The sequence below is a fragment of the Nyctibius grandis genome, chromosome 4, assembly GCF_013368605.1.
Source record: "Nyctibius grandis isolate bNycGra1 chromosome 4, bNycGra1.pri, whole genome shotgun sequence".
Classification (NCBI taxonomy): Eukaryota; Metazoa; Chordata; class Aves; order Nyctibiiformes; family Nyctibiidae; genus Nyctibius; species Nyctibius grandis.
Window position 1 is genome coordinate 27,065,917 of NC_090661.1, and position 12,406 is coordinate 27,078,322.

Consider the following 12,406-nt stretch of genomic DNA (forward strand, 5'->3'; position numbering starts at 1 on the left):
GGCGGAAGCTCGAGCGGAGCTTCCCAGGGACGCTTCCGGGTCGCTGGCCGGAAGCGGTGAGTGCTTGGCGGCGGCTGGCGCAGGCTGAGGGGCGCGGAGGAGCCGCTGGGGCACCCCGGGGCGGCGGCATGAAGGGAGGCGCCGCAGGTGGGTGCCGGGGGAGTCCCGGTGCTCTGGGGCGGGCTGGGAGCCCGGCGGGGCGGCGGGAGGGCGCGGGAGCAGCGCGGCCGCGGAGGCAGCGAGCTCTGTGGAGACGCGTCTGCCGTCGGGTGCGGGCGTGAGCGGCGGGGGCCCTGGCAGAGCCCCGGGCTGAAGCAGCGCTGTGGGACGAGGTGACTGGCGGCTTCCGCAGCGTTAGCGTGGCCCTAACGCGGGCCTTTGCTTTCCCGAGAATTAGCTGTCCTTTCCTTCCCGACCGCCCCCGAAGCGGGAGGTTGCTGTCAGCGGTGTATGTGGGGTCCCGGGCCCCAGGCGCTGTGGTGGCGTCCGCCACTCTGTCGGGAGCGAGGAAGAACGTTGTTGTGCCAGGCGTGGGTTACACCGTCCTCACCTGTGTACAGCCTGGCGTACGGCAGGTCATTGCTTTGGGAGTCCAAAATACGCATGGAGTATAAGATTTTGCTTATGGGACACTTTACTGTTCCTGCACCTCTCTTTCTTTATGGTGGAGATGCCATGGATGCAAAGGGGAACTTTGTGTTTGCGAAGAAGGATGGGAGGTTTACGGTAGTCTTTGGCTGCTGTTGGTGTTTCTTTCGTGACTTGGCACCAGTCCTCTGGAAATTGTGCAGGGCAGTGGGGGCAGCTGGTTCTGCTGTGCCCAGAGGGCAGAGTAGTTCATCCGAGTTCTGCGTGGTCACTTCAGCCTTCTGGGCTGCAGCTTCTGAGCACCTTGACTGTAAGATCAAGAGCTTTAATTGAAGTGGGAGCCAATTTGCAGGATAGGCTTGTACTTGGTAAAGCTGGAAAAATAGTCCTGATGTGTCCCGTGCTAATTGCAGTTCTTCAGTCTCTTACAGACTAACGTATAGGTACTTTTCAGACAGACCAGAACTATTGTAAAATCACAATAAGGGTATAATTAAGGCAGGCCATCACCAGGAATGGGACAGACTTGTCCAGCCAATTAGGGATGTAGACGCTACTTCCCGTGAACAGAACTCGAGCAAAGAACTTAGGAGCCCTCCTACATCAAGCAGAGCTATTGTAAGGAAATGCATGTTTGACAAAATAAATCATGGAAGAGTAACTATGAATCTCCTGGAGAAAAAATCTCGCCTTTGGGAAACATTGTACTGGAAATCATGTTCAGTATTAATTGAAAAAATTTGTGGTATCAGTCACCATGGCTGATAGTTGAGGTGTAAAAAAAGTTTAAAGTGAATGCAGACAGGCATCTATTTGCTCCTAATGCTGTCAAGAGTCGTGTTAAAAAAAGAGCTCTTTTCTACAGCAGTTCTTCTCGGGTTCAGAAGCTTTTTTTTTTTAAGAGCTGTTATCTTTTAAATTGAGTTCTCCTTGCCACTTGGGAAACAGTGGATAACAATATCTAACAGGTTATTCTGCATGCTGAAGGTGTCTGGCACATTAACAAACTTTGTATAACCATCAGTTACCTCATTTGGTTAGCTTGAAGGACTGGTGGTTTATGTCGGGCAGACTTCTCATGCATGTTTTTGATACAAAACAAGTTCACCTTACTTGATACCACTGCACAGATTCATCATGTTGGTTTTGGATTAACTCCTCCTGATGATAGGAACTGCTGTCTGTGCTCTTTGTTAGTCTGATACAGTAATCCTTTCTCCATCTAGCCCAGCTGTGGTGCTGCCACATTCTTTGGCTTCGTGAATTTCCTAGGATGGTTGCTGGACTTTCCACCCAACTAACTGTTGCTGGCAGTTCTTTGTGTCAGTGAAATGAGTGGTGAAAAGATATGCACGTCTCCCAGTTCCGCTGGGAAGTGATGCTCACTGTACTGGAAGTTTGGTATATATGATAATTTTAATTACACCAACTTCTCATTTGTTGTTTGAGATTCTGAAGCTCAAGCAGAAGTTTCTGGCTGCACTATTCAGTCTAAAATATGCTGGCCTCTTTCCAGTATATTTGATTTTTCCCTGTACCCTGAAGTACTGCATAATCTTGTTGGAGAGACAAAGCCGTATAATTTTATTGTGATTTTACAGATTGCTGGAGGTCTGATCTGTGCAGCACCATGGACTCATCAGAAGAGACTGGAGGCTCCTCTACAGAAGAAAACTACTTTGTGAACTACACCTTCACTGACCGCTCCCACTCAGGCCGTGTGGCCCAGGGTATTATGAAATTATGTTTGGAGGATGAGCTCTTTGCTGATGTTACAATATCAGTGGAAGGCAAAGAATTCCAGCTGCACCGTTTGGTCCTCTCAGCTCAGAGCTGCTTTTTTCGTTCTATGTTCACTTCCAACCTAAAGGAGGCCCACAACCGGGTGATTGAGCTGCAGGACGTTAGCGAGAGTGTCTTTCAGCTCCTTGTGGACTATATTTACCATGGCACTGTAAAACTGAGGGCTGAAGAGTTGCAGGAAACCTATGAAGTGGCAGACATGTACCAGCTGACTGCCCTTTTTGAAGAGTGCTCCCGTTTTCTGGCCCGTACGGTGCAGGTTAGGAACTGTCTGCAGGTCATGTGGTTGGCAGATCAACACAGTGACGTGGAGCTCTACACAGCTGCCAAACACTGTGCAAAGTCACATTTGTCTCAACTGCAAGACACAGAGGAGTTCCTACACCTGCCTCTCCGCCTACTGACAGACATCCTTACAGGTAAGGACTTCTTGAGGCTAGCCAGGATGTGGATGTAGAAAGAGACTTTCAGAGAGTCTATCAGGGACTGAACAAAATAGATGGAAATATCCAAGCTTTCATAATCACTGTCTATTCAGAGGCTTAGCTAAGTTAAGCAAAGCAAAACATTCTGGATGACTTAATCAGAAAAAAACCCTATTAATTGTTACTGGACATGAAGCATCTCAGCTATAGAAAAAGATCATAGAGGATGCTGGTAATTCCCAGCAGTTCCTGAGTGAACAGATCAGAAGTATTACAGGTTTTTCAAACGTAACTTGATAACTTTCAATAATTTGTTGTATTTTTGTTTGCATTAAAAGTAAAACAAAGAAGTCTTACTAGAAATGAACATCTTATGAAAGTCATCTTTTTTCCTCTTTATTTCTTAATCATTTAACATAGTAATGCAACAACTCAACATTGGTAAGCAGGCTTGAGCACAAGCCGTATTTTTAGACTATGTTAGTGTTATTAACAATTGTGTATAATTGTTAGGATTATTTAGGCTGGCACTCAGCTGACTGAAATAGAGGCATTGTAACATCTTAGGTAATACAGTAATTATCCTTCTTGTAAAGGTAATAGCCTTCCACAGTAATGGATACGATGACTCAGTGTTGTGAAGGATGTGTCAACACATCAACAACTTAGTCCAACTGCCACCAATCCTTAAAAGATTCTCTGCTGCCCTAGTAGGTACCATAAGTACTTGAAAACCTCTTCCATGATGCTGCAGCCACAACTCCATTTTTGTGCATTTATGTGTCATTGCTAGAGGAAGCAAGAATGTAGAAGCAGCTCATACATTCAAACGTACTGGATTTGGGACCAGAGAGATTGCCCTGTTCCTGCTTCAATTAAATAATTTTGTAAATGAGTAAATAACTATACTTTGTGTGTCGTGTGTTTTATATCCTATTACAACAATAAACCCACCATGACTGGCTGCTTTGGAATACTGGCAAATCTGTCTTTAAGACTTAAAATAGCCTTTAAAGTTGATGCTGTGAGAGCCTTTACAGATATTGCATTGTATTATCTCTGTTGCATCTAAAGAAATTCACAGTCAAAAACCTATTGAGAATATGTACTGATAGCTGGAAAAAGGATGATAAAACTAGAGTAATTTTGATAACTATATCTAGCTAAAGTTTTTAACTAAGTTGTGACTTCACTAAAAGAGTTCATTCCTAAATGATGAAATAAAGCTATAGAGGTCAATCACCCTTAACTTCCTAGTAGGGATTCCATGTAGTAACCAGAGTTTTAGGACTATGGCCTTTAGTGTTTGTGGTCCTAAATTAAAACAATTGCTCAAGAAAACTTTTTTCCCGTGCATCATCTATTTCCATATACAGAACCACATTACTCAATATTTATGCTGAAACTTAGCTCATGATTAAAATCCGAAATATACTCCTATTGCTAGTAGGGAAAATCTTATTGTTTGGAGTTTCTGCATCTTTGCTTAGTTAATGGACAATTAAACAGAGGAAGCTATTAGTGGCAAGGATTAAAATAAATTTCACAAAGACAGTAATTTATTAAGCTTACCTTTTGTTGCACACTAGGACCCGTTTCAAAATCAAAGTTTTTCCATTTAACCACTACATCTGATGGATAGCTTACGGAAATCCCTTTTACTAATAAACAGAGTTGAAATATCTGCTTTTGTTCCACACCTCCTCCTCCCTTCCAATATAGAGAGAAGTATTGGAATTTGTCTGATGCCTTCAGCATCATTGAATTCAGGGTTTGTCGTGAAAGCAGACTACAAAATCAGACAGCCTTCATAAGGAAGCCTCTCGATGAATACAGGCATAATTGCTGGCTTTCAAACTGGAAGCAAATACCTAAAATCTTCTAGGTAATGTACTGATGACAATGATGCAATAGTTTGTGGCATAACCAAACTTCCAGTATATCTGGAAGCAAATTTGAAATCTGATGCAGTCTGTTGAGTGTTTCCTACTGTCACACTGCTAAGGAAAGCTATAGTAGCTCATTGGGATTTCCAAATGTAAGAGATAGCAGCAACACCAGATGTTCAGTCTTGAGGGTCAGCTGTCTGACAGTGCTGAGAGAAGGAAAATTTCTGCGGATTACTTTTGCTAGGTAGGTTTCTAGGACCAGCCAGAAAGAAAGGCAGCTGCTGAGAATCTCAAATAAGATAATTTTTTTGCCTAAATGCTTAAATAAGAAAATATTTTTCATCATCACAAAGCATGTAAGTTCTCTTTCCTGCCCTCTTTCTCTTGGACGTAGGTTCCTTTGTTGAAACTCATCCAAAGTGCTTAAGATCTGGCACCTGTGTCCTCTGATATTTCTCCAAACTAATTTCATGTAGATGTCTGGCTGGCAGTGCTGATCATGCCTGCCAAAATCTATAAACCTCTGTATCTCTTTTTCCTCTCTAGAAAGCAAGGTTTGTGGTGGGAGTAGGGGGAGGGAGTCACAGGAAAAGGATGTTCCTGAGTACATACACCTTTGTCTAGATATAGATGCCTTTCTGTCCCCAAACCGCAGATGGCGTTCCATGTTCTCAGAATCCAACAGTTGCCATAGAAACCTGGATCAACTTCAACAAGGAGGAGCGAGCGGGCTTTACAGAGACGCTGCGATCGAGTCTGAAGGTATAAAAAGACCTTGTGTTCTGGGGTTGGTGTAGCACTTGCTGGTTTCGCACTTCCCAAGGCAGGGTATTCTGCTCACAGGTGTGACTTGAAAGTCACAAAATACAAATGCCATTGAAATTTATGGTGCTTGGTGTGAGGAATGCTTTTATTGTCATAAATAGCAACCTCACTGACAATTTTTTTAATTTAACCTGAGGCTGCTTTCACTAGAGATTGGAGCAATGCCACAAATAACTTATTTCACCAGATGCTCAGTTACCAAAGAGACCATTCAGAAATCTGAGTTTGGCATTCCTCTTATAGTAACTCTACTCCATCAGTGATGTAACCAGCCCTTACCTAAACTGCTAACACTTGGGTTCCAGAGAAGTCTCTTGCTATTTTGCTATGTCAGGTATGACTGGTATCATATGACTGGTATCTTGAAAAGGCTTCGAGGCTCTGAATCCTGAATGCTGTAGGGTGGCAGGACTTGGAAAGCAGGTCATACATCTCAGGCCCACAGGTGGGTCCTAAGCTGGAAAATTCAGTCTTAGACATCACTGATGTTTGTGTAAACAGGTCCAATTCTGCTGACGCACTCCTCCTTTCTCTCAGGTGATTGGAGAAAATGTTCACATCTACCTGATTGGAAAGGAGTCATCACGTACACATTCACTCGCTGTCTCTCTGCATTGTGCTGATGACGACTCCATAAGCGTGAGCGGCCAGAACAGCCTGTGTCACCAGATCACCGCAGCCTGCAAGCATGGTAGTGACCTATACGTCGTTGGTGGCTCCATTCCACGACGCATGTGGAAATGCAACAATGCAACTATAGACTGGGAATGGTGTGCCCCTCTGCCCCGTGACCGGCTCCAACACACCCTTGTCTCCGTGCCAAGCAAGGATGCAATATATTCACTGGGTGGGAAAACTCTGCAGGACACTCTCTCTAATGCCGTCATATATTACAGAGTACGAGACAATGTCTGGACAGAGACCAGCCAGTTGGAAGTGGCAGTCTCTGGAGCTGCAGGTGTAAACCTTAATGGTGTCATTTACCTGCTGGGCGGCGAGGAAAATGACTTGGACTTCTTCACCAAGCCCTCTCGGATAATTCAGTGCTATGATACCAACACAGAGAAATGCCACGTGAAGCCATACGTACTGCCTTTTGCAGGGCGCATGCACGCTGCTGTACCAAGGATGTGGTGTTCATCGTAGCTGAAGGGATTCACTGCTATGTTACAATCCCCTACTGGATAGCTTCACCCGGCTCTGCCTGCAGATGCCTGGAGCTCAGTACCATCCCTCTGGAAAATTGCTAGCTGCAATGGCAGCATCTATGTCTTTCGTGACCGCTATAAAAAGGGTGATGCAAATACTTTTAAACTTAACCCAGCCACCTCTGTTGTAACAGTCACAAGTGGCGTCAAAGTGCTGCTCACTAACCTGCAGTTTGTCCTGGCCTAAGTGGGGAAAAACAGGCCCAGCAATAGAAAGGGCAGCAGTGGTGTTCTGCTGTGCAGCTCAAAGGCACCCACCACCCTCAGCACCAGTCCCAATTACTACGAGCTCACAACATCCAGTAAAGACCCCCTCTTCTATAGCTGTGCAGAGGAGGTACAGGCTTTCTGGCTGTGGGCCTATTCTTTTACATAGCACTATTAAAGTTGAACTGCTGCATCTTAGATTTCAGATGGACTAAATGCTATTTCTTTGATCCCTTGATGATAAGCTGCTTGTGTTTGAGGTCCAAACTCCAGCAAATGGCTTTTTTTAGCCTGGAACCAATTGCCAGTAACAAATCCTATAGCATATGGACAATGTCCTCCTTGGCCCAGACTGCTAGTTTTTAACTGCCTGGGAGACTGTGTTGTTGCTGCCATGTCAGTCACAGTTAGATGTTCAGTGTCCTCCATGGATATCCCCATTTAAACATTCCTGTGTCCCTATTGCAGAAGGAGGGACTGGCAGAAATATTACAGCAGACAGATTCCAGAGCTGACCTCAAGACCTTTAGTAGGTTGTATTATTCAGCACTTCTCCTAGAGGAGTGATAATGAACTGGGAACTTGCTTACTGCTCTCTTATCACCTAGCATAAAGAGGGAGATCAGTTTTATGAGCATCAGCTTCCTTTACAGGGAATCCCCACCTGTAATCATAACGTAGTGTTGGTGAAAGACAGAATTAAGACCAGTTCCTCCTACCCGTCTCTGTTGGCACTGTAACCTTTGGGTAAGAATCTGAATAAAGTCTCTGCTGAGACAAAGTTTCTTTTCCTTTGCTGCAAATATTATAGAACTTCCTGTGGATTGCAGTTCAGCTCAGCGCTGATGCTGTGTGTGCAAGAGAAGAACTATGGCACTCCAAGAGAACTAAGATATTAGCCATAGAAGAAAGAAAGCATTAATGAAACAGCCCAACCTCCCTTTACTGTAATTTATGTAAAAACTTCTTTATTGATGGTCAAGAAGTACAACACTAAAGCCTTCATTAAATCATTAAAACATAAGGTTTTTTTAAAGCAGCCGAGAGATTTTGATAGTTCTTACTGACACTGTGCAGTTGATCCAGTGATCACATTCCTGTGAAACGTCTCCAGGACCTGGACTTGCTTGTGCCGAACAAGGATGTGGGGACGGATCTTGGCAATAGCCTCTATTGCTTCCTGAGGGCTCCAGTGATGCAGCTGAAAAGGCAGAAACCCTGCAAGTGAAAATCCCTTCCATCCCTGTACCATTTAATGCAGCCTTCCTGGAGGCTACAGGCAACATTAGAGTTGTTTTAGAAAACTTGCTGCTTTGTCCCTTCTGTTTACTTCATGTTCCTCTCAGAGCGGCCTGAATGTCAATAAAGTTCGTGGAATGAGTCCCTCAGCTAAAGAAGGATGGTGGCTGCCTGAGACCTCCATTTTCTGTCTCACTCATGCTTCCGTCATGTTTATGAATAGTTTCCTGTCCTAGTCCCACCAGCCCAGAGCAAAAAGCACAGCTTGCTTTTTTTATTTTTTAAATCTTTACTAGTACTGCCATTGCACTTCAGCACTTAGTGAGAAGAATTTCCCTTCAGTACTAAGGGAAAATTTTCCAGGGAGCACTTAATACACCAACAGAAGAATCCAGAGGTGGGATTTTGTTCTTAGTGCTGGCTTATCCAGTTGGGTGTGTAGAGGAACTCAGTAAACCAAAGTCACTTCTCTTGATCCTGAATTGTGTTTACTGAAAAGTTTAGAAAGGCTCGCCATTTCAGGTAACCAAGGAGAAAATATGAACAACAAAAACGGATGTTTATCTGCTCAGTGAACCTACCGTCACGAGTGACTTGTTACTCCCATCGCAGTCTGTTCCCCATAGCAAGAATTAAGAACAGCAGAATAATTCAAAACCTGTTGAGAACTGACTATATTAATGGCCACAAAACTGAGCAGCTTCCTGAAGTCTGACTGATCTGCCAGAACCAGCAACAGATACTATCAGACCACGTGTTTCAAAGCTTTGTTGTAACAACAGTTTCTTTTTCCCGGTAAGATCAGAATATCTTTGCCAGTGCCTGTGCTAAGAACTGAGCTGGCAGAGGCAGACCGTACAGAGGAATGGAAAGACTACTTACAATGGCAGCTATATTGCAGCTTCACCACTATCTCATTTCCAGGAAGCGTTATCTTGACAGTATCATAAGCGCAGATGAACAAAGTATGCAAAGATAAACTAGATTATCAAAGAAAGCTCAGACCGCAGTTCAGTAAACATTAAGTTTCACTCGTTTATTTACCTTGCATTTGCCACGTTCTACAAAACAGCAATGTCAGTTTGGGGCCTAGCTATCTACCTCTCTTTGAATGGGTCTCCAGTCCAAACTCTGTAAATCATGCAATATTAATGCACCTGTACATGCTCAGGCTTCTTGAGCAAAAGCAAATTGTAAAGGTTGGCTGTATTTGCCCAGACTGTATGAAAATAAACCCCATTTAGCACAGAATCCTTCTTACTTGGATTAAATATGCTGCCACCATGGTGGCACTGCGGGAGCGTCCTGCCTTGCAGTGCACATAGACACTGTTACCACAGGCTCGGTGTTTCAGCATGAACTGGACACCCTTGTGGAGGTTTTCCAAGGTAGGGACTCCAGTTAGATCCACGGTGCTGAGACGCAGTTGCTCCACTCCCATTGCCTCCCATTCCTGAAATGGAGATAGCAGATTTGATCAGTTACCTTTTGTTTGGTTTGGTTTGTTTTTTTTTTCAGAAAGAAAACCCAGAACCTGTTGAGACAGTTGGGAAATTCAGTGGGGTTGTAAGCAGACTTTGAATGTCAATCCCTTAAATCAGATGTATGAAAACTTTAGTGCTGGCTATCAGAAAGGAGAAGTTAAAGGGAACCGAAAAGGTGGTTCAGCTAAAGGAGAGGAGGGCAGCTGGGATCTCCTCCCGAAACATAAGCCATTCTTGTATTTGCATAGCGATGTACGTGCGTTTAATGCTCCCTCCCGCCGCCGCCACTGCAGCTGTAACGCTTGTGTCCCCACGTTTTACCGGTTTGTCGCATAGTTTTAAAAATCGGCTTAGGTACGAAGAAGACACGTCTTGGCTCTCAAGAGGACTTGGCGGTCGCTGCCAGGATCACGGCAGGAGGCGGCTGAAGCCTCACCTGCGCCGGGACAAGCGACAGGAGACCCTTCCACGGCACGCTCCGCGGGCCGTCGGGCTCACCTCGGCGGAGCAGCAGAGGAAGCGGGTCTCGTACTCCTCGTTGAGGGTGACCACGGCGCGCACGTTCTCCTCCGCCACCAGCTGCGGGGACAGGCACCATCAGGCACCGCCGGCCGGCCCGCCCGGCCCAGCCCGCCGCGCCCGCCTTACCCTGCGGCTGCGTCCCCGCAGCGGCAGCGCCCCCAGCAGCACGGCGCCGTCGATGCGGTGGAACCAGGGCCGGCGGGACCCGGGCAGCTGCGCCCGCGCCGCCGTGTACAGCAGCGTCGGGTAGAAGAGCAGCCGCGCCGCCGCGGCGCCCAGCCCCTCTGCCACCCCCATCGCAGCCAGCGCCGCGCCGCGCCGGCCGAGGGGCGGGGGACCGCCGCGGACGAGCGCACTGAGCGTGAGGTAGACGGGGGCGCCTGCGGGGGGCTCGTGGCGGGACCGGGGGGCGCCGGGCGGGCCCGCCGCCTCCGCCACGGCGGCCGGAGCGGGGCGGTGTCAGGCAGGGCACGGGAGGGCGGGCTGGCGGGGGAGGGTGGGCGCGCGGCCCCGACCCCTCCACCTCGGGCCCGTCGTGGTCTCTCCCGGAAACGCCGCCATCTTGCGTAGCCGGCCTGAGGCGGCGCAGGGAGCCGAGCGGGGCGCGGGTGGATCCCCGGGGCAGGTGAGGGCGGCGGCCGCCAGGAGGAGCTCGGGCCGGGCAGGGCCGGAGCCGAGCCGAGCCGAGCCCGCGGAGAGCGCGATCCGCCTCGCGCAGGTAACGGCTCTCCTCGTTCTTCCCTTCCCGTTCCCCTGGGCTCCCGCCGTGAGGCCACTCGTGCCGGGCTGCGGCGGCAGCCTCTGCGGCGGGCGCCTCGCATTCACTCGCCCGCCTCCCCCGCCTGCGGCGCAGAGGGGCTGGGGCCCGCGGGGGAGCCGCCGCGCCGCCTCCCTCTGCGTGCCACCCCGGGGGCGGTGGCCGCCCCGCCGGGAGCCCCCTCCGAGGCCCGGAACCGGAGGCCACCGGTTGTCGCATCTGATCTGAGCGCTGACAGCGCCGCGGGCACCGCCGGGCCGCGGGGCGGCGGCGGGGGGCGCTGCAGGTGCGAGCACAGCCCGAGGTGGCGTCGCCATTGGGGGGGCGGGGGGGGCTGCGTCGGGCCCGGGGCAGCCCTTGGGGTGGGGGAGCGGCTCCCCCGGGCTACGGCCGCCGTCAGCCTGCCGGGCTGGGCGGCTGAAGCGCCGCGGGAGTGGCCCGGGGGCTTATCCCGCTAACCTGGCGTGCGGTTACATGTCGTCGAGGGCACGGTAGGGATCTGTGTGTTGGACTAGTAAAACGTATACTGATATACGAGAGGGTAGAGGCAAGTCGGGTATACGAGAAGCGCAAGCAGGGGAACTGGAGTTCAGCACAGTGTGAGGATTTGCAGTCTCAAGTGTAAGAAAGCATGAGGGACAGTACTGGAATGAAGCAGGAAGAGAAATACAAAAACTGAGAGAAACTGAACATAAAATGAATTATAAATACATGAAGAAGCGATAAAGCTTGGTAACAGCATGAGATTTTTATAGGGCTATTTATGAGTAGCAAGTTGAGAGCTAGCATTACAATAATGTGTGGAACCTTCACTCATTTAACTGCCTGAGGAATTGCGGCCCAGACTTTTTCACTTTTAAGGCACAGGTATTCTTTTCTGCCAGAAGATGTCGGGGCGCTTTTTTCAGATGTTGCAGCTTTCTTGCATTGTACTGCTTGACTGTGGTCATTGGGTGTGTTTTACAAGGGAGCTCACTTGATTTAGAAAAATATTTGGTGGGGATTTACATCTTGAAATATGCTTTGTTTCTGGCCTACAAGAGCTTGGACTTTCTGAGTATCTTGAATTTTTTTTTTTTAATTTTTTGTGTATGTCTGTCTGTCCTTCCAATCTTACTCTTTGAACTAGGGATCACAATAATTGCTAAATTATCTCCTGGTGCCTTTAGCTGTCTTCTGTTTTGCTTTTCCATAGATTAGTTCATCAGATTTTCCTGTACTGACTTGGCATTGCATATCTATCATAAACCCGTCACATTTTTTTTCTTCCCCTCAGCTATGTTCTTGGGAGCTCTGCATAATGTGAGATACTGTACTTCCTAGAGTTGTCTGGACCCAAGTCTTTAACAGGTAGCTTTGTTGGAAATACTACTACTGTGGTAGATGTTTAAAAATACTACTTACGTCTTTACACTGTGATAGGAAATGTTAAGGTGGGTGCAGCTTGCATCCTGCAACT

General features: G+C 47.8%; 2 protein-coding genes across 2 annotated transcripts; one reads left to right on the top strand and one right to left on the bottom strand.

The window, feature by feature from the left end:
* Positions 1-58: 58 nt before the first annotated feature.
* On the top strand, positions 59-7,726 carry KBTBD4 (kelch repeat and BTB domain containing 4). The gene is given in 7 exon segments (XM_068397591.1): positions 59-147; positions 2,190-2,810; positions 5,361-5,467; positions 6,068-6,650; positions 6,653-6,679; positions 6,682-6,735; positions 6,738-7,726. Coding segments are annotated over 7 exon segments (1,599 nt in total). The 5' UTR covers positions 59-128; the 3' UTR covers positions 6,926-7,726.
* Positions 7,727-7,886: 160 nt separating this feature from the next.
* On the bottom strand, positions 7,887-10,522 carry PTPMT1 (protein tyrosine phosphatase mitochondrial 1). Its single transcript, XM_068397594.1, has 4 exons — positions 10,317-10,522; positions 10,167-10,247; positions 9,446-9,637; positions 7,887-8,146 (listed from the first exon to the last, which is right to left on the bottom strand). Exons 1-4 carry the CDS (start codon positions 10,485-10,487, stop codon positions 8,006-8,008), a joined length of 585 nt encoding a protein of 194 aa, XP_068253695.1. The 5' UTR covers positions 10,488-10,522; the 3' UTR covers positions 7,887-8,005.
* Between the last annotated feature and the right edge of the window lie 1,884 nt (positions 10,523-12,406).